This window comes from Plutella xylostella, chromosome 18 (assembly GCF_932276165.1).
Source record: "Plutella xylostella chromosome 18, ilPluXylo3.1, whole genome shotgun sequence".
Taxonomy (NCBI): domain Eukaryota; kingdom Metazoa; phylum Arthropoda; class Insecta; order Lepidoptera; family Plutellidae; genus Plutella; species Plutella xylostella.
Window position 1 is genome coordinate 7,111,047 of NC_063998.1, and position 25,865 is coordinate 7,136,911.

The 25,865-nt window shown below is 37.2% G+C and overlaps 1 protein-coding gene across 1 annotated transcript; it reads right to left on the reverse strand.

The window, feature by feature from the left end:
• Nucleotides 1-487: 487 nt before the first annotated feature.
• On the reverse strand, nucleotides 488-25,688 carry LOC105386516 (ras guanine nucleotide exchange factor P). Its single transcript, XM_011557102.3, has 2 exons — nucleotides 25,569-25,688; nucleotides 488-4,415 (listed from the first exon to the last, which is right to left on the reverse strand). The coding sequence occupies exons 1-2, from the start codon at nucleotides 25,587-25,589 to the stop codon at nucleotides 948-950; spliced, it is 3,489 nt and encodes a 1,162-aa protein (XP_011555404.3). The 5' UTR covers nucleotides 25,590-25,688; the 3' UTR covers nucleotides 488-947.
• Between the last annotated feature and the right edge of the window lie 177 nt (nucleotides 25,689-25,865).

Here is a 25,865-nt window from a genome sequence, read left to right on the forward strand (position 1 = left end):
CGGAATACAAAGTAACCACTAGCTCTCTAGCATCAATAAAATCAGCAACTTAAAACCATCATATCGTCAATGTAAAGTTAGGGTTAATGATTATAATTACTTGAAAAAAACAACGTAAAACAATGCAAGTAGTGCACGGTCTTACTTTCAATACTAAGATCATTAGCATTGCTTGAGAGAAAATCGAATTAATCTCAATTTAGAGATTGAATGTTTAACGTGATATGATGTCATATTTTTTCGTGTTACAGATAATTGATGAATCTAATTACTGTCTAATTGCTCTGAGATAATGCAAATAAAATTCTACACTTCATCTGCACAGTCATTATAGATAATGTTAGCACAAAACACTATGAGTAGGTAATCACTAAAAAGGAATTTACTTATCGCATACATACCTACATACATATACTCACGCATATACTTATCGCATGATGTAAGTAAAAAGATAAACGATTAAAATTTTAGAGTTTATTTCTAACAATTATATAATCTAAGAGCTCTAGATTATTGAGAATAACAACGACATAGTCATTATCTTTAACTTATCACAAAATAACTAATATAAAAGGTACAAGTTAATAAACATTTGTATAAAAACTACTTCTAACGAAAATATTTACACTCTTACAGTTTACGTTTGTCAATTTAAATTAACATTAAATTAAATTATTTACAATAATATAACGATCAGTCCCTATTTGAATTAATAAATGCCAAACTTTTCAAACAACAATAAAATTTTAGAGCAAAGAACACGACAATAGGACCGTACAATATTATCTTAGCAAACTTGTCTAAAATTACAAAAGTAGATCATATAAACAGGTTATACATAAGTGTAAGACTTGCTAATGGTAATAAAATAATTCAAGTTTTACGAGTAACATGACATAAATTTGTGGTAAGCATTAAAACGGTAGGTTTATACTGGCAGGTAGAGTTTACGAGGAGTGGTCGTCTTCCACGACGTCTGATTTAGCCTCGGGGATCTGTGGCGGCGGCCGCAGTACCGTGGGGACATGGTGCTCCTCTCGCTTCTCTTCCACCGGACTGCTCTCCGCCTCAAACAGAGCCTCAGTCTTCAGAACTCTCGCATACTTAGGTCTATTCACTCTACGCCTCCTGGGGCCACGCTTCTCAATCTTACTGTGCCCTGACCGACTGCGGTGCGAGTGCTGGGGAGGTGGCTTCAATAGAGGGTACGGTTCCGCTACGTCACTTTTAGGGTACTTCCTCGGGTATGAATGTCTGCTGGGCGACAAGAGGTTCGGATGTCTCTCGCTGACTTTGTGGTCATTGTTGTAAACATTCTTAGGTCGGTTGTCCTCGTAAACATTAACCACACCATCGGAAGCGGTTAAATCAGTTCCTTCACTCACTTCTCGTGCGTCTGGTGCATCTTCTTGCTCTATAACAGCTCCTATAGGGTGAGTGTTGGAAGCGTCAGCAATAGGTATGTTCTCTTCCTCTTCTTGACTTCGAGAATACTTCACCCCCTGGTATGGCCGCCCACTGTATATGTCGTAATAGGGATTGCCAATAGATGTCAAGCCACCTGAGTAAGATCCCAAGCTGCCATAATTATCGGCTTTAAGTAATAACTGTTGCAATGCTGACATATCTAGCTTCATCGGATTCGGTTTGTTAAATTGATCTCTCAATCCTAACATGTGAGAATCGTCAAGTGTTGGTTTTCCTTTTAACACATCTGCTACAAGTTTCAAATCTACGTTAAATGGATTTGCCACCCTAAAGCCATTAATATTAGATAAACCGGCGGCCTGCAATTCAAGGTCTTGATTATTACCACTCATAAGCGGCTGTTTGCTTTGCATGAGTTTTTGGAGAATGTGGTTCGCTACATCAATCTGATGGCTATCGACGTTTTGGTTAATTCTAGGGGGAATAGGAGTCGGGATATTACTTTGATCAAAGTTATTATTATTCAGGCGTAAGGATTCACTGGATAAACCTTGTGTTAGTCTGTAAGGGATATCATTGAATTTTAGAACATCTGTTTGTTGAATTGTATTCAATGGTCGGTGTGGACTATTTTGAACAGGGGGTTGTTGTGATGATTGAACTGATGGGAAGTTGTTGGATGTTTGTGATAAGTAGTTTAATTGTTGGGGTCCGGTTTCACCGTATCTTTTATTATCTCCTACTGTACCTGACCCATATAGAGATTCGGTTGGAGATTGTTTTCCATAATACTGCATACTTTGTTCAAACTGTCTGATACTATCTGGTCCAGTTACATCATCTGGCTTGACCTTAATATTGAAACCGTAACCACTGTTTTTGTCTTTGTAATAAGATTCAGTAACTGGTTTGTAGAATTGCTTTAGGTTGTGTTCAAGTTGTTCCTTTGAAAAGTTTGGTATACCATTGTATCTGTTACTGGTATCAAGAACTGTAGGTTTGGAACCTTCACTGCCAATAACATTGGAAACATCTATGGGAACAATGTTTTTCAAAGCCTTAGCATGGTCAAATGGCTGTTTTGGTTTGTTATCAAAAGAACTTTCTTTTGTATTTCCATAAAAGTACGGTGAGGCTGTTATTAAATCTTGTGTTTGAGAATTTCCATATACTACGGTGTTTGTGTTTGAACTGTCAGCATAAAGTTTTCCTTTGGGGCCTTCAGTGTTTGTGTAATACGATGAAACCGACTGTGGTTGATTATTTCTCATTGATCCATAATTTGGTGAGTAATGATTATGTCCAAAGTAAGACTCAGCTAGTCTGGCTAGTTGTTGCTGCTTCATATTTTCTTGTGCTTTAGCAGCGGCCTTAGCAAACTCACGGGCATCGTGGCTTTCAGCTGAAGATTTAGATATTTGATCATAGTTCTGCGACCTACTGGAGTCAAGATAGAAGTTCATTTGACTCACAGCGTTGCCGTCAGCGCTGTAGCCGAACGTTTGATACCGCGTTGGAGAACTACCACTTGCGTAACCGTCATTTACAGGTTTCTTCTCATTTACTTTCCATCCATAGTCACCGCTTGAATAGACACCAGGTTGACTAGCTTGATGCTCCAGATCTCTTGCTCTTTGTCTGTTATAAGGCTGGTATTCTTGCTGAACGTAATCTGAGTAAGGATTACTTCCCACAGGGACATTGCTAATTCTATGGGTTTCAGAGTTTTGATTTTCCGGACTTACGTCAGATCTCCCTTCTTGCTGGTTAGTATTGTACGGTGAATTTTGATATTGAGATAAAGAATATTCTTGTAAGGTTTTAGTCAGAGAATTCACACCAGCATTGATTGCATTTTGCCAAGAATCGTGTACAGCGTCAGAATACGGCGACGAGCTAGGGGCAGGAGTTGAAGAGGGGAACGGCGTCGAATACTGTTGCAGATTACTGGGATACCTCATACCGTTTGCAGAATTATCGTAATGGTCTATTTGAATTCTTTTGTTTTGGTTTGGATCATACCCGGCCGTATTACCAGCAACGGTACTGACTGAGTTAGAGTAATCTGGAGACCCAGTTTGTACGACTGAGACTGGAGAAGACACATACTGCTGCACACTCGGTTGACTAGAGAGGAACACCGGGGCAGCGCTTGATACATATGCATTAGTAGGTGTCCCTATGAACGGGTTAGAGGCAGTCGACAAGAATGGTGGAAGAGGGGATGGAGTACTCTGCACTCCATCAAATGCAAATGCTCCCGCGTACTGCTGGTAAGCAGCTGGGTTGGCCTGGTACTGTGATTGTGCTTGAGCAATTTTCTGTTCCAGCTGACTGATTTGATTCGCTTGTTGGTTCAGACTCTGTTGCTGCTGAATCTGCTGCTGCTGCTGTTGTTGCTGTTGCTGCTGCTGCTGCTGCTGGATGTTGTCGTAATTGTTGGGGCTGATGGTCGAGTACTGGTAAGCTGACTGTGGTGTAGCGGTATAACTCAGCAACGGATTCGGAGTTGAAACTTGTTGCAAGTAAGATGCTTGCTGCTGATTTTCAGCCCTCAACTTTTGCAGAAACTCTTCAGGCGGCAAAGAGTACTGCATAGAAGCATACTGATTACTCGCTCCCAGGTTGCTGTCTTGAGGCGCAGTAATATCGTCCACAGGTTCTGGTCTATCATTCGGCTCCAATTGGCGTTGGAATGGATTCTTGATGCGGAACACTTTCCTCCTGTCGCTTCTTCCAGGGTGGTAGTTATTGGGTTTCTCCGCGTCGTCTGTCAAATGATACTGCACACTTACGGAACTGATCGAGTGCTCATTCCTGATTGGGTCGCGCTGGACGACGTTGGTGCTGTAGCTGGTGATGGTCTCCACTTGGCCCTCGTTGTTGGGGTTCGACAACTGTTGCTGGTACCGAAGTAGATCCTGCTCACTGTACCCATCCTGACAGCTGGCGTAGTTGATGACAGCAACTACTAATAGTAGCCGTATCTGAAACAAACGCAAACCATTTTAAAACACTTTTTAATTTTAATTACCTAGCTGGGTGCTGCCTTAACAAGATCTACTGTGTAAGTAATGCGCGTTTTTTTTCATGAACCAGTCTTGTAGTTTCTTGACTAAACGCATGTATAATGTAAGTTAATGATTACGGGGCACGTCGCCGTGGGAGCATTGTAAAACATGTTTGTTTATGTTTTCATCCGATAAATACCTAGTAATTAAACTATGGTACGAGTATATGATAGTGAACGTCATACATTGTAACAACATCGATACAATTATAAAGAGCCTCACCTTCTAGGAATTAAACCTACCGTGTTTGTATCACGACGAAACATTTTGAATTTACCTATTATACCTACCAACATAATATCGTATCTATATTATCCTCCAACCGTTTATTTACTTTCTAAGCCCATTGATTTCTCGCCCGTCCCTAACCTTAGTTACTAATTTGCAACATTCCCAACAAGTTTCCTTGCCAAGTTTTTTGCGTCTCCACGCAGGTTCACAAGATTTCTCCTTGAGGGTCAAGCCGGCGACTTGGCAACCGATGCACCTTGCATCCAGTTCTCAAAGTCTGCCCGTAAAGGGCTCTACCGTAACTATTAATATTAGCTAAACTAGGTATTGCTTAAACTGGTACTACACAGTCTTAAGCCTTATTAGGCCCTCCTAAGAGTTTATTTTCTTTGGGTAAGTGGGTTTTATAGGTGTAAGGTTTTACTTTCGATTGCGCGTAACTGATGGCAGGTGATTATGCCTTTATAATTTAGCTGTAAACGGTGTGTTGAGATGAGCATTCAGTAGATTCTATTTATGATTTGTTGGTATATTATTATGTCACTTAATCATATTTTATTACAATGATTGAAATGAGTGTAGGTCCAGCTATGTAATATCTCTCTCGTAGGTATAATTAATATATAAACATATAATCTGAATGCATGGTACTGATTACTCGTATAGATAACGTCCACTTCCAAAAGCCGAGCACAAAGTAATTAAAAAAAATACACAAAATTATTTAAAAATGAGAAGGGTATGTGAGTATGTAGTTACAAAATTAATTTGTCATCCATTCTTACAAACTCGTAATTTATTGACTAACCATTACTATTAACTAGCGTGCGATAAATACTAACATAAGTATCTATAAAAAAATAGAAGATCATTTTTATTACCATCGTAAAGAAGACATGCAACCATTAGAAACAGTCATTTCTAATACCTAGGATTCTCTCTCATTACTTCAGCACGCTTTTAATGTTTATTGTTTTTACGCCCACTATTAAAATTGTGCATGAAAGTCTAACCAACTTTATCACTTTTACCACTTTTCATAAAAATGTGGCAGTTTTTTATGGTAAAGAATTCAATGGTTTAAAAATTGTTCGGGACAACTATTTGACAACTATACGTACCTACCTATAGGTAATTTAATATTAGTTTACTACCTATAACTAACCGAAATAAGTAACTAAAGTAACTATATTTCCTACCGGATTATATGTATTTCGATGAAATATATCGAAATGAGATTGACCCTTCAACACCAACGAAAGTGAATTTTATACCATTCCATTCGATTTCATTCGACCGATTTCAATCACGAATCTCGATGCAACATGGCTCTTCAGTTTAGATTTCTTGTCAATTATACTCGATTATCGTCAATCGTGAATGCATTGAAACAATGGAAAGTCAAGTAAGAGCTTAGAACATCGACTGTTCAACATTACTAGTCGCTTAGACGTAACCGTTATCATTGAAACCTGAACCGTATTGAAGTTTCTTAAGAGTCAGAGTGTGTAGTGCCGGGGGACTTGCAACTAGAAGGGTAAGGATTATGCAGTCAAGACTTCACGATGCAAGGGCGAAGGTCATGATTATGAATGCTCCATGCCGCATGCGCCTGCGCAAGATTACGCTTGTAAATTGAAGGCTATAGTGAAAATTACCGTCAGAACTTTACATAATGTTACGTTGAGTGGTGGAGATGACGCTGTTAGAAGATAAATGGTGGGTTTACAGTAAGTTATGGTATGGGTGTGTTTGCCAATATATCAGAAGAGGCTATTTTCTTACAGAGCCTCTACACTACGGTCAGTTTCGGTTATTAGAGGACATTAAATATTTCGTCTCAATCTGATGTTACAAAGATAAAATACAAATATACTTACCTAGGTATTATACACTTAGGGCTGATTTTTCAATAGTCAGATAAGTGTTATCTGAGGAATAAAACTGTTTGTATTAGGGCTGATTTTTCAATAGACAGCTAAACGCTATCTGACGAATAAAATTGTTGCTGTCATCGTCTATTACAAATCTATTACAAAGGAAAGTTACATTAACTGGTATTAAACTTCATCGTACACGTTCAGCAGAAATTATTCCCCATAAAGGTAATTTATGTCCATCATAACTTTACACGGTCTTAAGGTTCAGAGGTTTAAAGTTTATTAGATGTTTAAAATGGATAAATAAGTGTTTCCATAGTAAGGGTTACCACCACCGAACATTAGCAATTTAACAATTCTTAAGCAGCGTCGCTCGCTTATCTAATCTAATGTAACTTGTATGGATGTGATTGGTTTTTTTAAAAATAAATTTATGTTCTGGATGCTAATTTTGCACAACAATAAATTTCTTTAAGTCTCTTATTACCTCTACTCTTACTTCAAGTAAACTAAACGTAGAGATCTATCATAATACCTTCACGGTGACTAACTTTGTAAACACACTGATATTATATCCGATAAATGTAATAATATCGTTTCACTTTCATACTTATTACATACATCATCTTTATTTTTATACATTGTTTTAAAGGTGCAAATTGGAGGTAAACTTAAAGATGTTTCACTTTTGAGTTCATTCTTACATCCCTCCTATTAAATTTTATGACATTATCATATGTACACCTATCTAAAAATTGAGTTGAGAAAATGGTAGGTACATTATTGAGTTACGGTCATTTGCAAAAAATATATAGGCACTACTGTTTGTATTTATGTATATTATTTTGAAAGTATAGTTTAGACATTTAATAATGTCCAAAACCATTAAAAACTCTCAGGTTTTTGGAGCACTTTTTGATGACATTCATATGCGCAAAGAAAAGACATCAACGCAGCTCCGAACTTACAAAATGCAGGGCTTTCATAGAATGTATATTTTAATAAAAAGCGAAAAGTCTCTTAATGTATGTATTATGTACTAGGTACAATCATTATATTTAAACTTTAAAAAATATAGGTATTAGGTTATTATTAGTGCTTTTTCGACCAACTCCAACTAATGAATTGAACCTAGAACTTGCCTCGCAGGCAGTAACAACAAATACCTAAATCCAAGTGAAGCGTGACTGTAAATGATCGCTATGAGAGTACGTAGCGGTTTTCCCTTGATTATTCGCACGAGGTGGCAAGGTGGGCTGAGTGGGCGGGCGGCGGTGGTAATTGCGCCGCCTACGCCCACCAGCCTCTTCCGCCTTTCAGGTCAAACACGGGAAATGAAGTCGCAAAAATAGGAGAATTATGCGATTATGGTTTTTGAAATTTTACATTTGTATGTACATGTGCTACTAATGTGTTGTTGCTTAGTAAAATGTTATAGTCCACTAAAGAAATCAGTGTAACAAAATTATAAGCTCAAATGTAACAGACTTTTTATTTATTTACTAATTAAAAGACCTTATGATGAAGACTAGTAACGAATATTATTATTACTTCTAGAATCACCAATACGAACAAACCGTAGCCAACTAACAATCGTAGCCAATAAACCTTAACTACCTCCATAAGAGCTGCACGTACAAAACACAGCGGATCCGCAAAGGCAATGATACGATCAAGTTCTGCCGACACGGAGTCACAGGTCAATGCGACAAGGTACCAGCTGCACGGCCCGCCCCCAGTACATGGAACCCTGGGATGCGCAGTTTCTCTGCCCTTTGCTCACGTTTCACCGCATGCACGAATGCCAGCGAAAGTACCCGAACGCTTCCGACCAACTGTCGCTTTTAAATACCCGTTTGACAGCCGGGCTCTTCCTAGGCCGCGACTTAGACCGTGGGAGGACGACCTTTGAAAGGGAACGTTGTCATTGAGAGGGCTAATAAATTTGTATTTGGAATATACTAGGTATACCATCCGCAGAAATAGCTATGTTACGAAGCGCAATCCGTTAATATACTGAGTATTACGTAATTTGCAGGATGGTGTACCACATGATATGTCGTGAAAAGCTGTGTGAGGGTGTGAGACAGGCATACCAACATAAAACAAGAAAAACGACGACCAAGAAAAAATGCAGTTTTAAACAAGTTCACTATCATCCGTTTCCGGTGCGGGTGACAGAACAGGAAATGCTTAGTAGTATTATAACATGGCATATGACGCAATTACAGTAATTTTACGTGTTACTGTATAGTTATGAGGTAAATAGCTTAATATTTATTTAATGCTTTGCTGCTGGGTTTACTTAAAGTATTAGCATGGAGTTTTGTCCTATTTTAATTAGGAACAGATTTTTTGTTGTTCTAATAACAATTACCCATTTTTTATACACACCTACCTACATAATTTTACCATATTTCAGATTGATCGTCCCGAAGCATGCCTCATATTGCACAATATTTTCTAATGCACATTTCGGTTCCAAAAAACCGATTCCCGTATCTTTTCTATAAATTTTCCCATACAACTAACCGTTTCTTAATGATTCACCGGTAAATTACTACACGTAATGAATGACGCATAAGTACTACTTGTAGTATAGACTTGTCTCATTGCGTAATTGCGTACGATTGATTGATCAAACAAGCGTTGTGTTGTCATTCATCATACGCGTCTGCCGTGCCGCCGACTCTACACTTTCTTGAGACTTTATAGACTTAATAAGGTAAATTTTACATACTGTTTTTCGGAAAAAAGCTTTTATTTAAACAAATATAATATTCAGGTTCTCAAAAGAGGGTAACTAGGGCGGCCATTGGTCATACTCCCCATAAAGTGTAAAAGTCGACAAATAGCTATATATATGTTTCTTTTCTTTCAATTATTTTCCTAAAGTATGAAAACAAAATTTGATATGTTGACCAACTAGGTAATTATGTGCATAAACGATAGTTAGGTTCCGCTTCTGCCTATACAAAGACTGCACAAGTGCACACAAATCTTAATTCATAATTTACCTATTGGTATACTCACTTACATTATAATACTTAATTTTAATGACAGTAATTAAATTGAAATACACGCGTTTAATTAAAGCTTCCTCATTAAGCGTTAACCAGCAATTATCCATCGCGGCCTTTGAACCCTTTTACGATATGGCAACTATATTTTGAACTATATGCTATTAACTTGTAATCCAAAACATCTACTGTACTACCACAAAAAGATTTAAACACTGATTAACAAGTGTTTAAAACAAATTTTGACAGAATTCGTAGGCTTTTGACAGCGCTATACATCTGTTAAATACTTTCTAAGTTTTTGTGGTAAGGCCCTTAGCTTTTCTACCAGTTAAAGGGATAATCATAAACATCAACACTGTAATGTGGACCGGCCTTAATCGACAGTGACACACAAAAGTGGAGAAAAACTTGGATGACATGATGCAACTTACTTTATATTCCGCTTTGACCAGGGCAAGATGACACTGTCGTAACATCTATGATAAATTGGCCTGAGAAAGTTGGATGCGATATCCATATGTGTGCCTTAGGAAATAGACGTTTTACTAGTAGTCGACAGAAGCTGTGTATCAAATATTAATTAAGTGTTTGTAAGATTGAGTTATGATGACTGAATTGGTTTTCATTGATAAATAAATAAAGTAAACTGTAAACCCATTTATGTTATATGCATCCATCTTCATCTGCACATGTTATTGTTAAATTCCATAACACCTATTACTACTAAGATCGATAAGTAGTAAGTAAGAAAAATAGTATCGATATCTACTGCTTACTAAATTAATTTTATAATTTGTATATCTGGAACAAGGGAGAGCTTTTTACTATTCTGAAAATTAGACTGAACAAATATGATTCAACTAGGCTTTGGTCAGTCTCCATTAATGTTACTTTAAATAATATTGAAAGTTTACCTCTACTCTATACGTTAAAATACTTAAATATCCGTTATAAAGTGCAATGCAGGATCCATATAAATACTTACTTTAAAAAAGTATTTTCATCTTTTAAGGTAGAGAGTCCATATTTCGCGGTATTCAAAATGGCGTCCTTATTTCGAGTTATATTTATTTTCATGATTATTACTTATTTTAATAGGTTTGGATACTCTAAAATTACATTTAATCGTTCATTATCTTTAACTGAAACTACTTGATGTAGTAAATATGTTTAAAATTGCCTAAAATTACTAAAAACTCATGTAATGTGCCGTGAGGGCGACGCCGCCATGTTTTTCATACAAACGCGACCCGGCTTACGTAAGGCCAGCCATATTTAATAATTGTGTTTTTTAATATTTATACGACGTTCAACTTTGTAAATAGTTTATATTTAGTTTATTATATTCTTATACTTACATTAAATTTAAATTTTAACTCTTTTTATACTAATTTAACCCCTTTAAACTCAAAAACAAAATACCTCGGTATAAGGGCCTGATTTTTATACGTTGTTCCTAACTCCGAGGTACCCTCGGTATAAGGAAAAATACTATGTCATGATTTTTAGCTTATAACTTTACAAATAATAACATTTGAAGTATATGCTTGATTACATAATAATAATGATGAACGTGACAAGCTTATAACCTAATTCGGCGGTACAAAATATCCTCTAGGAATCTTAATATGACACGATAATTGTTGACGCAAAAAACATGGTTACCTAGAAAACCTTAACTTAGTATGTATATTTGAAATGATAAAAAACAGTGTTATTTTATCGCTATTAACGTAAGTGATACATATTTTTACCAATATTTTATATATGATTAAACGAACTTACCTAAGTGAAGTTCGATCAATATTATATGAGTGGTTTCATTTGAAGATATAAATAACTGTGTAGTACTTTGACCTGTTGGGCAACAATCGCACGTTTTAAAATCACTCGATTCTAATTCGATAACTACTTTTTTCCCATCACTTCTACTCCCTACCCCCTGACCGCCCAGCTTGCTGTCCTCATTCTTTTAAAGTAAGTATATAACCTGAAATCGCGTGTCTGATTCAAAACTTTGAATGGGTTTTGGGTGGGAGGGTATTTATATCTTCAAATGAAACCACTCATATAATATTGATCGAACTTCACTTAGGTAAGTTCGTTTAATCATATATTATATTTCGTGGTTTCATTATCGATATAAATAACTGTGTAGATGTTCAGAGCCAAAGTTTTGATTCAGGTCATTTGTTAATAACTGCTAGTTTATTGCTAATGAAACACGAGATTCTAATTCATAATCACAATGTATTTATTTTTATAAATCACATAATTATCATCGGAGGTAGGCACATAGGTAGATAAATCAAATATTTACAATACACCCTGAGGTAGGTAATAGTAAGTTCTTAATTACTAAAATTTTAGTTTTAGTTACTGGGTACATAATATATTTATATTATATAATATTATATTAGTGCAAATTGAAACAGATATCAATCGTGATTAACTGTAACTATTATTGGGAATACAAACAGCTTTGGCAAAGTTGCTTTGTTCAAGCAGTGGTCGTTTATAATATTTTGCAAAGGTGGAGGAGGACGCAGTCCAGCCAGCTGTTTTCCTGATGAGATCGAGAGAGAGGCCAGCGGAGTGCGCGGCGGACGTGGCGGCGTGGCGCGCGCTGTGCGCGCTGAACACCGCCGCGTCCACCCCGCTCTCCTGCAACACTTGCTTGATCCACCTGCTTATTGACTGTGCTGTGGCGTTCCTATGAGGGCGCTTCACAGTTATTAAGAGGTGGTCTGAACTTGTTGATCTCAGTTCCTTTGTGAAGGATATGTAATCAACAAGAGTCGTCGCTGGACAGATATCGAGATTATCATTAAAATATGGAAGGTACAGCACTGGTTGGTCGCGTCCTGGTCCTGATGTTTTAATTAAATCAACAATATTAATTTTAATACCGCTATCACTGATTATAATGTTACTCAACTTAATCAACGAAAATGTTTGTACCCTGTGAGCCGTACAAAGAGCTAATAAGCTTACTAATTTCTTAGTTAACTTCTCTAACGAAAGTTCTGTATGTGGAGTCCACTTGGATATGTGACTCAAGACTATTTGCGGATCCCAAGTGTTCGCATATTTTGGTAAGGAAGGTCTAGACCTAAATACACCTTTAATCAGTCTTTTTATAGATTTATCTTGGGAAAAATCATTTCCTAGTAACAGAGACAATGCTGACCGAAAAGAGTTGATAGTGCCATAGGATGCACCGTTGTTATATTGATCAGTGAGAAATTTAATTATAATTGATGTCGAAGAATCAAATTTTTCATAATTATTTGTGTAACAGTATTGCCACCATTGATTAAAACAAACGCTATATTGTTTTAATGTGCTTTTTGACAAAGAAGCTATCATTAGGTCGATGGCCTCCGGTGGGCATCCGCGGCAAGAGAACGCGAGCCGGAGAGCAGCGCCGCCCCCAGGGTAAGCGTCTGGTGCAGTGGGTGGCGCCGTCTGAAACGGGATGATAGCAGACTTGGGTTTGGATGCAAAATTACTATTTCAGACACTAAAATGTCCATTAATTTGGGATACCACGGTTGTCCTGGCCACATAGGAAATACGAGAATTCCCGTAGCTTCGTCATGAATAATTTTCTGGATACAGTTCAAAATTAAGCAGAAAGGGGGGAACGCATAAAATAGCTTAGGCTGCCGTGAGATTGTAAATGCATCTACGGCTACCGCATCGGGATCTTGATACCACGACACATAATCGCGACATTTGGCGTTAGTGCGAGAAGCGAACAAGTCTAACTCGGGTCTGCCGAGCTGTTGTACGATATACTCGAATGCGGAATTTGATAACTCCCATTCTACATCGGAATTTATCTTTCTCGATTCTTTGTCGGCTTCGACATTTTCCTTTGTGTTAATGTAGGAGGCGTGTAACCAAATATTTCGCTTTTCGCACCACTGCCATATGTCACGTGCAAGTGCATTCAAATGTGGGAATTGAATGCCACCCATTCGATTAATGTAGCTAATTGCCGTAGTGTTATCTACTCGAAGCAAGATAGAACAGCCGAATCTGTTTTTAGCAAAGCATTTTAAAGCAAAGAAAACTGATAGTAATTCAAGGTAATTTATGTGGTAGCCTAATTCTTCATTTTTCCAGCCCCCATTCACTCGTGTGTCATTAGAATATGCCCCCCAGCCTGTGCGTGAGGCATCGGTGTATATAGTTAAATCAAAGCTAGGTTGTTTGATAGGGTTATTTACTATGAGCACATTATTGTTCCACCAATAAAGATCCTGCAAAATTGTAGGCGGGAGATCTACTTTCTGATCATACGACTTATACTTTTGCAGCAATAAATATTTTTCTCTTTCTAATATTTTGGTATACAACCAGCCGTATCGCATAGCTGGGCACGCTGACACAAGAGTACCAATTAGTTTGGAAAATTCGCGTATTGTAACAGTGGGTAGGCTTAGAAATTTTTGCACGAGTTGCAGAATTTTTTGTCGTTTATCTATAGGTAAGGACAATGTCATGTCTGTGGTGTTATATATGAAGCCCAGAAACTTACAGCTTTGTTGAGGTTGCAGTGAGCTTTTGTCATAATTTATTATCTGCACATGTTATTGTTAAATTCCATAACACCTATTACTACTAAGATCGATAAGTAGTAAGTAAGAAAAATAGTATCGATATCTACTGCTTACTAAATTAATTTTATAATTTGTATATCTGGAACAAGGGAGAGCTTTTTACTATTCTGAAAATTAGACTGAACAAATATGATTCAACTAGGCTTTGGTCAGTCTCCATTAATGTTACTTTAAATAATATTGAAAGTTTACCTCTACTCTATACGTTAAAATACTTAAATATCCGTTATAAAGTGCAATGCAGGATCCATATAAATACTTACTTTAAAAAAGTATTTTCATCTTTTAAGGTAGAGAGTCCATATTTCGCGGTATTCAAAATGGCGTCCTTATTTCGAGTTATATTTATTTTCATGATTATTACTTATTTTAATAGGTTTGGATACTCTAAAATTACATTTAATCGTTCATTATCTTTAACTGAAACTACTTGATGTAGTAAATATGTTTAAAATTGCCTAAAATTACTAAAAACTCATGTAATGTGCCGTGAGGGCGACGCCGCCATGTTTTTCATACAAACGCGACCCGGCTTACGTAAGGCCAGCCATATTTAATAATTGTGTTTTTTAATATTTATACGACGTTCAACTTTGTAAATAGTTTATATTTAGTTTATTATATTCTTATACTTACATTAAATTTAAATTTTAACTCTTTTTATACTAATTTAACCCCTTTAAACTCAAAAACAAAATACCTCGGTATAAGGGCCTGATTTTTATACGTTGTTCCTAACTCCGAGGTACCCTCGGTATAAGGAAAAATACTATGTCATGATTTTTAGCTTATAACTTTACAAATAATAACATTTGAAGTATATGCTTGATTACATAATAATAATGATGAACGTGACAAGCTTATAACCTAATTCGGCGGTACAAAATATCCTCTAGGAATCTTAATATGACACGATAATTGTTGACGCAAAAAACATGGTTACCTAGAAAACCTTAACTTAGTATGTATATTTGAAATGATAAAAAACAGTGTTATTTTATCGCTATTAACGTAAGTGATACATATTTTTACCAATATTTTATATATGATTAAACGAACTTACCTAAGTGAAGTTCGATCAATATTATATGAGTGGTTTCATTTGAAGATATAAATAACTGTGTAGTACTTTGACCTGTTGGGCAACAATCGCACGTTTTAAAATCACTCGATTCTAATTCGATAACTACTTTTTTCCCATCACTTCTACTCCCTACCCCCTGACCGCCCAGCTTGCTGTCCTCATTCTTTTAAAGTAAGTATATAACCTGAAATCGCGTGTCTGATTCAAAACTTTGAATGGGTTTTGGGTGGGAGGGTATTTATATCTTCAAATGAAACCACTCATATAATATTGATCGAACTTCACTTAGGTAAGTTCGTTTAATCATATATTATATTTCGTGGTTTCATTATCGATATAAATAACTGTGTAGATGTTCAGAGCCAAAGTTTTGATTCAGGTCATTTGTTAATAACTGCTAGTTTATTGCTAATGAAACACGAGATTCTAATTCATAATCACAATGTATTTATTTTTATAAATCACATAATTATCATCGGAGGTAGGCACATAGGTAGATAAATCAAATATTTACAATACACCCTGAGGTAGGTAATAGTAAGTTCTTAATTACTAAAATTTTAGTTTTAGTTACTGGGTACATAATATATTTATATTATATAATATTATATTAGTGCAAATTGAAACAGATATCAATCGTGATTAACTGTAACTATTATTGGGAATACAAACAGCTTTGGCAAAGTTGCTTTGTTCAAGCAGTGGTCGTTTATAATATTTTGCAAAGGTGGAGGAGGACGCAGTCCAGCCAGCTGTTTTCCTGATGAGATCGAGAGAGAGGCCAGCGGAGTGCGCGGCGGACGTGGCGGCGTGGCGCGCGCTGTGCGCGCTGAACACCGCCGCGTCCACCCCGCTCTCCTGCAACACTTGCTTGATCCACCTGCTTATTGACTGTGCTGTGGCGTTCCTATGAGGGCGCTTCACAGTTATTAAGAGGTGGTCTGAACTTGTTGATCTCAGTTCCTTTGTGAAGGATATGTAATCAACAAGAGTCGTCGCTGGACAGATATCGAGATTATCATTAAAATATGGAAGGTACAGCACTGGTTGGTCGCGTCCTGGTCCTGATGTTTTAATTAAATCAACAATATTAATTTTAATACCGCTATCACTGATTATAATGTTACTCAACTTAATCAACGAAAATGTTTGTACCCTGTGAGCCGTACAAAGAGCTAATAAGCTTACTAATTTCTTAGTTAACTTCTCTAACGAAAGTTCTGTATGTGGAGTCCACTTGGATATGTGACTCAAGACTATTTGCGGATCCCAAGTGTTCGCATATTTTGGTAAGGAAGGTCTAGACCTAAATACACCTTTAATCAGTCTTTTTATAGATTTATCTTGGGAAAAATCATTTCCTAGTAACAGAGACAATGCTGACCGAAAAGAGTTGATAGTGCCATAGGATGCACCGTTGTTATATTGATCAGTGAGAAATTTAATTATAATTGATGTCGAAGAATCAAATTTTTCATAATTATTTGTGTAACAGTATTGCCACCATTGATTAAAACAAACGCTATATTGTTTTAATGTGCTTTTTGACAAAGAAGCTATCATTAGGTCGATGGCCTCCGGTGGGCATCCGCGGCAAGAGAACGCGAGCCGGAGAGCAGCGCCGCCCCCAGGGTAAGCGTCTGGTGCAGTGGGTGGCGCCGTCTGAAACGGGATGATAGCAGACTTGGGTTTGGATGCAAAATTACTATTTCAGACACTAAAATGTCCATTAATTTGGGATACCACGGTTGTCCTGGCCACATAGGAAATACGAGAATTCCCGTAGCTTCGTCATGAATAATTTTCTGGATACAGTTCAAAATTAAGCAGAAAGGGGGGAACGCATAAAATAGCTTAGGCTGCCGTGAGATTGTAAATGCATCTACGGCTACCGCATCGGGATCTTGATACCACGACACATAATCGCGACATTTGGCGTTAGTGCGAGAAGCGAACAAGTCTAACTCGGGTCTGCCGAGCTGTTGTACGATATACTCGAATGCGGAATTTGATAACTCCCATTCTACATCGGAATTTATCTTTCTCGATTCTTTGTCGGCTTCGACATTTTCCTTTGTGTTAATGTAGGAGGCGTGTAACCAAATATTTCGCTTTTCGCACCACTGCCATATGTCACGTGCAAGTGCATTCAAATGTGGGAATTGAATGCCACCCATTCGATTAATGTAGCTAATTGCCGTAGTGTTATCTACTCGAAGCAAGATAGAACAGCCGAATCTGTTTTTAGCAAAGCATTTTAAAGCAAAGAAAACTGATAGTAATTCAAGGTAATTTATGTGGTAGCCTAATTCTTCATTTTTCCAGCCCCCATTCACTCGTGTGTCATTAGAATATGCCCCCCAGCCTGTGCGTGAGGCATCGGTGTATATAGTTAAATCAAAGCTAGGTTGTTTGATAGGGTTATTTACTATGAGCACATTATTGTTCCACCAATAAAGATCCTGCAAAATTGTAGGCGGGAGATCTACTTTCTGATCATACGACTTATACTTTTGCAGCAATAAATATTTTTCTCTTTCTAATATTTTGGTATACAACCAGCCGTATCGCATAGCTGGGCACGCTGACACAAGAGTACCAATTAGTTTGGAAAATTCGCGTATTGTAACAGTGGGTAGGCTTAGAAATTTTTGCACGAGTTGCAGAATTTTTTGTCGTTTATCTATAGGTAAGGACAATGTCATGTCTGTGGTGTTATATATGAAGCCCAGAAACTTACAGCTTTGTTGAGGTTGCAGTGAGCTTTTGTCATAATTTATTACAAAGCCAAGGCATTCTAATAATAATATGGTTTCTCGAACATTAGCAATGCACTCATTATAATTGCGACCTAGACACAGAAAATCATCTAAATAATGGACAGATTTATATCCTTTTGATCGTAAATGGGTTATTACTTCCTTTGTTATCTTAGTGAAGCACCTAGGTGCTATGGCCAGCCCGTAGGGCATGGCGTTGAACTCATAGGTATACGGTTCGGCGGAGCCGGGTGGTATGTACTCAAAACTCAAGTATTTTCGATCTTCGACAGATATAGGAACAAGTAGGTATGATTCCTTGAGATCGATATTCGCCATGTACCAGTTTGGTTGAAGCAATTTGCAAGCAGTTCTAAAATCTTCCATTTTAAAATGATTTTTAGGTATAAACTTGTTTAAAGATTTTAAATTAAGAATAAATCTTTTGCTGCCGCTAGCCTTAAGTGCTAAGAAAGTTTTAGAAATATACTGATCAGGTATTGGTTCAACGTGAGATATAGCACCTAATTCTAAAAGATTATCAATAGCCAATGACATTTCCATTTGTTCTGTAAGAGACTGATGGTTATTAGGCTTCATTGTTTGATAAGGTTGTGTGACGAATGGAATAGTAACACCTGTTTTAACCCAATTTAACACAGTATTGTTGTTGGTGATATTAAGCCAGCAATTATGATAAAAGGCAATACGACCAGAATGTACCTGCATCAGGGACGAGTTAGGGCACGCGACCTGCCCTGCGGCGGCGGCGGCCTGCTGGTCGCGGGCGCCGGCGCCGGGCGGCGCGCACTGGGTGGCGGCCTCCGCTGTCCCCCGCGCCCCCCCCGGCTCGGTGGGTATGGGTACCGAGGAGGGCCCGTCCAATTTCCCTGGAACTGGGAAGGTCTGGGTCCTGAGTGGCTGGACGTGGTGGCTTTCGGAGGTTGTGGTGTCTTCCTTATTTGCATTCCTTGTTTATCTATAGTATTTGATGCTTTAATCTTCTCAGACAAATTATTACCAAACAAAGTTTCGTCCCGTACACTGTCTTGAATGACGTTCAGGAATGGCTTAGTAAGCCCAGATGCGAGCATTTTGATTCGGCCTTGTGTCTCCATAAAATGCAAATCGCATAGCAACCGACAGCCATCACTTAATACTCTAACGGCCTCCACTTTATTATTTGTCGTCATCAGCGTCGTCAGTGCTCTGCTGATGGCCGTGATGCCCGCGCCAAGTTGTTGCTGGGCAGACTCCACTTTTTTATCACGTGACTTGACCATCTCGTTGGCTGTCGCGGAGACTTCAATGTTAAGTTTCGGCGCCTGCAGCAGTGTGCAGTTGCTTGGAACCAAGTACTGTTTTAAAAATTTGTCCTTCGCTTCTTTGGACATACCTTTTTTAAGTAAGGGCTGCCATAATTGGCATAAAGTTTGGTGTATTTCCTCACCAAACGTAGGTCCCACGTCCGTAGCTTCCCCGAGAGCTTGTAAAATATCGGGGTCTACGTCCGTCGTTGAAGTGGTGGGTTCGGCGCCCGTGGGCTGGTCGGCGACCGCTGGGTCTGTGGCCGGTGGAGGCTCCGTGGCCGACGCTGTTGGCTCGATGATCAAGTCCACTGCGTCTTCTGAGGGCGGCTCCGCGGAGCCAGCCCTTAAATCATCTCGGAGACCTGGAGGAGGGTCCATGGTCTCGATGATAGCCTCCTGGTCTCGGTCGAGCACCAGGGTCTCGCTCCCTGAAGGAGAAGAAAGGGTAAATCAGATTTGATTTGAAAACGCCGTGTTCATAAAATGAATCTATGGCGGGTAGTTTTGAAATTTTATTTGCCGTGTTCAATTTTGAATCTATGGCAATATAAAACCGGCATGAGCGTTTGTAACTAAGCAGATCATTGTCGGCTAGGTTTCAGTAATTGGTATCACAAGCACTTCGGAACACTTAATAATATTGTATATGGGTACTTACTGTAGTCATTTTCTGGGAAATCATCTGAAGATGAACTCAACCGCAAACGTCGTCGTTTCTGTCGATCTTTATCCATGTACTTTTTAATTTTATTTTTGTAATAGTCAATCCTTTCTTCGTAGGTTCTTTTAGACATTTCTAACTTGTTGACTGTTGCCCGCACGGAAAAAGAATGAGGACAGCAAGCTGGGCGGTCAGGGGGTAGGGAGTAGTAGTGATGGGAAAAAAGTAGTTATCGAATTAGAATCGAGTGATTTTAAAACGTGCGATTGTTGCCCAACAGGTCAAAGTACTACACAGTTATTTATATCGATAATGAAACCACGAAATATAATGTATGATTTGAGTAACATATCTATGTTGTTTCTAAATCGATAATTTGATAACTCGAAATATGGATTATTAAAATACTTGCTGAACCCCTAATATGGAGTATGACATTTTACATAGGTAGGTACCTCGGAAATCGGAATATGACTACATCACACCTTCGCAGTGTCATCCGATGCCGTCATCAAACCATAAAATCAAGATGAATTAGCGACTTTCTTCCTAAATATAAAAGGGGTGTGGATAGATATGCCTGACTTTACGAAACTACTACTAGATACTACCTACTTATTACTCTTTATAAAAGAAGAAAGAAAGAAATTTGTAGACGTAAAACTTTATTTGGGTGAATAAAATAACACACACGACGGTTGAGTTTTTATAACACTTATATACACAATTGCCTAATTTCATTTCTGTATTTTATTTCCATTATCCTTCTACTTCGCGGTCTGATGGCCGTTGTAATATTGTTATCCCAGAATTCCCAGATAAATGAATGTCCTGTATACTGCATTTCATGTTTGGTTTAGGGGTCTGGTTGATTTTTTCATTTTCTTGTTGTTGTCACTGAAAAATAAAGTAAGTAGGTAAATTGTATGGATAGTTGACAGAATTAAGCTTATCCTTATAAGTTGGTACCCATTTTCACAAAACTTAGTGAGTTTAGAAACGAAAACGCTAGAACAAAAACCTAGGTTAGTAACTAAACTGATGCCAAATTACTGATAAAAACATAAAAATATTTCCATTTTACGTAATTTCCTAAAATAATTCGCACACAAGCTTACCTTATCGATTTTCCAATTGCATATTGCAAATACAAACATAATAATTTAATAAAAGATGTTTGTTTTCTAATGTAAAGACTTAACAAAAATACTTTCAAAGAATAGCGGCAAACTTTTCGGCGGAAAATTGAACATGGCGCCGGCGCGCCTCCAGTCCAGCGCGCATGCGCCATAGAGATGTACCTAGTGCAATGTTCCTTGCTTCCGACCTATGCTTGAATGAAAAAATAATCGATGCTGGATCGATTCCTGGGTAGATACTTTTATTATAATCATATTCGTTTATGGTAAATACATTAGGTACTCATCGGAAATTAGTACTGATAAGGTATTTGGCTTTTGTAAGTATTCGATACTTTTCCTCATCCCTTACACATCTACTTTTATTACGTATCATCAACTTTTAAACATTTAAGTAAGAACATAAAATATCGTGGAAAAATTTTAGACCTTACTTAGATAAAAACTATAGTAAAAAATGTTTAAATCATTCGAGTTCAATAATCGATTATATTCGATTACTGTCACTATTTCATCAATTTACCCCATCTCTACTCTATTTTTTTTTTAATCGCTTGGAAAAGTCCATAGAACATCATAGAAGCATTATGAATATTTTTTCTAGCCAATGTTACCAGTTGCAATAATGAATTATGAAAATGTTACATAAATAATAGCAATTATCACGAAAACCAATATAAATGGAGAGTATTTAATTCTTTTCATTATTTTCAACTACTATTTAGAATAATTAAATTTATTTGGAGTACTTTAAGGTTAAAAAAGTATATCGATATTTTCGATTGTAATTTCCTTACGTTCATGGCCACACTCATGGAGCCACTGACAGGACTAACTCGGAATATGGAACAGGCTACCTCGGTATATGGAAGAAACCATAATCCTACCTCGGTATTAGGGCAAATCGACATGTGTAATAAATTATATTTTTTTAAGTATAATTAATGTGTTATCAATGAATCTGTGTTAAGAAATATAAAATTTAACGTATATTCTTACAGAAGACAATATTTCACATCAATATTGATGGTTACAAATGCTTATTTTTCTTACTTACTTTCAAATGTTGTGATTTACCTCGGAATAAGGACGCGATACCTTATATTTTAATTCTATTCTGCAGCCCGTTATAGTTTGCATAAATCTTAATAACACAACCAATAAATGGCGAAAATGTTAGAATACCGATTATGCTAATCACAAAGACGAGTATATTAAGTGACACCTGTAGGCCTTTTCTAAACATCTTAAAATTCAAGGACCGTTTACACAACCAGCATTATTATAAAGATGTTCAGAAAAACATTAAGAAATCTATAAAATTCCACAGAATCAACAAGCCTTCAATCACCAGCCGCAATATCCTTCATAACCGACGGATCAAACCGCAAATTACAGATTTACGAGCCATAGCCATTGCGATACGCACTCAGTATCATTATAAATGTATCATATTATTACCACTGGAGTCACTGCACTCTGTGTTGCATTTCTTGCAGTAATTGATCGATTGATTGATTGTGTTTCATCTAGGTAATACGAGTAGAGTTTTATTTGTCGGTATCGCGTCTTGTTACATGGATTAATGACTTGACGACTGTTTAGAGAGTTTCTTTAGATTCTTTCAGCTGTAACGGTTAATCTGATGCTATTGAAAAAAACGTATTAGATTATTGTATTACTGTGGTGGTGTAAATCGTGTTTAGTTTACCCTTTCTTCTGCATTTAAATAAAGTTAAAGAATACTACAAAGTTTGAGTACCAATATTTATAACTTACTAATAAAACTCAAATATGGTTACTGTATAACACTCAAATATTGTTGCTGAAACATGTTTTTGTAAAGAAATGTATACACACGTAATAAGTTTTAGTTAGACTTTTACATGAATGAGCCTTCACCAATAGGGATTTACTAATCTTTAATAGTTTTAATTTACTAAACGTCTCTACCCAATTAAATTAGTGTTTTAATTAGGTAATTTATATAATTTCAACTTGCCTATTTCTACTACCATGTCCTGACCAATCTCACCGGATATAGGTGTGTGTCCCGTCATGTCCCGTAAATACGAAAAGACCTCAAGACAGCGTAAAACACCGATGCCTTATGTGTTGTAGCAGGGTAAGCAGATATAACCTCCGTTTAATCATAGGGTTAGCCATCTGCTTACCTATTGGGTATATCCAAGATCTAAGAACTAAGCAATAAGTATTTAACCCCAGACGTAAAAAGAGGGCTGTTATAAGTTTAACTTGTCTGTGTGTGTGTATCTGTCTGTGTTAGCGTAGCTTCCAAATATCGGCCTCCCGAAGCGAGCGCTACAACACTCTTTCCTCAGCCCTCCTCATCCTGGCACTACCGGCCACCTGCCTGGACGATGAGCTACGCCTCCTAGAGTATTTAATTCATAATTATCTATGCCTGTATGAAATTCTAATTCTTCAGCTGCCGCTTCAAGGGTTTGTTATCGACGTAGATAAACGCCGCGATAAGCCATGAATACGGCGCTTTGATTGGTGGAACGCGCGTCAAATGAGTATATCGACGCCTCGGCGACTTGTTTGGCCGAGGAAATAGTGTTGTGGCGATTCTTGTTAGAGGCTTGTGCAGAAAATAAGCCCTGTAGCTACTTTACATACGTCCGGCGCACGCCTGATGCTATTCTGACTGGCTATTCTTTAGACGCGCTCTAGTTTTTGTCACCGAAACTCTGCAGTTGACGATTACTAGCCAATGATGATGATGATGGTGGTGTGAATGGTTCAGTCGTAGAGGTCGGTCTGCGGGCTTCTAGTCAAATTTGATGTTTATATGGTCGCACCTCCCTCCTGCTACTTTCGAGTTTTTTCGTCATTCATTCATCAAAAATGTCGTTTACGTTGCTTAGGTATGTTTTTTTATTCATACTTTATTAGCACATTAGTGCCGTCTTAATCTGTGTTGTAAAAGTGTATTTGTTTATATTACGATTACTCATTATGTGGTAGTATGCATGTTTATTTTTTATTTATTTATTTATGTTAGGTCAGAGTTCACATAGTAAACAGTATTCTTAAACCTGCCATGTATTTTATTTTTGAGAATACCTACGTAGCATCGTAAATATTTTTTACGTACCTATGCTGAGTTTTTCTTTTTAGTTCCACAATTTTTTCAGTGTAAGAATTAGTAAATTTCTATAAAGAAGAAGAAAATCTAATTTAAGTTACTTAAACCCCCATACATATATATGACGTCATATGGGGGTTTTTTCTTGATGAAATTACTCGTAGAATCCACACTTAAAGTTAGCCGGGTCCGAAAAACAACACACTGTAGAGTATGGAACCATTTAACGTATCGTTAATATTCTACGTAACGGTTAAAGAGATATGTGTAACTACAAGTATCATAACCTTAATATAGAGGATATAAAAGTTTACTTTAACTAAAATTACCGTATTTTCTACTATAAAATTAAAATAATGGTACTTAAAAAAATGCATGTAATTAAAATGAGTACCTTCCTACATATACTTTAATTTTATTTAAGGTATTAATTAGTTTTATTAAAGGTAGCTATTTTCACTATAAGGTTACAACAATACACATCAAGAACTTACACTTGCACTACTTCACAATACTACTTACAAAAGAATAATGAATGATCCAATTTAATTGTAGTCAGTTCCTAAATAGATGTTGTTTTACAGACAGTTGAGCAGTTTAAAAGTATGTGATACGATCTCGCACGCGCGGAGGTATTGTTCTAACATAACAAAATGACCACTTTAGAATCAAAAAGTTTCCGATAGAGGTGCATACGTTGATTTAAGTTGCGACAATAAGATACACTTTTTTTCCGGAAGGTATGTTGTATAGTATATAATGTATAATCATTGGGTATGGTTAAAGGGCTTTGATTGGACATAATATCACGATATGATTTGCTCACGAGGGTATAAAAGTGATTATTATTAGTATCAAAAGAAAATATTCAACATAGACACTTGAAGAGAACTAGGTATGTATGCACATTAAAATTAGGAGTTTGTTTTTCACTAACAATCATAGAAAATAAATATTAGCCATAGTTCATTACTATTATTTAATTTCAAACCATAATCATAATTACAGTTGTGATCGTAGTTTTAAATGTATAAGGTGGTATTGTATGTACTTTTTATAAAGATTATGATCAGACTCATCAGAATAAATTATAAGAGCAGTAAAAATAAAGAAAAACCTATATTTTAGAACTTTTTAAAATGACATGATCTCAATAAATTTTTATGTTTCAACCACACCCACCCACACACGAAATCCCAAACACCACACCGCACTGAAAAACCCTTCAACCCAAAAACTCACCAATCTCGTTACGGCATTCATTTTCACCCTCTCGCGAACAGCACGGGAATACAAGCGTCCTTTCAAAACTGTAGCACCATAGTTTGCACGATCACGCACCGTCGGCAGCACTAGCACAGGGCCGAGGTCTAGCTCCGAGTGAAGTTCAAGGCTAGTCGGGAGCACGCTTATATACGGGGGTAGTGGAGCGAGGAAGTGTGCCTGTGTGCGTGAGATGCAGCTGTGTGCAGTTGCATCTGTGGTGAGTGAGGAGTGAGATGCAAGCGCGGAGCCGTTGTGGGTGGTGCTCAAACTGTG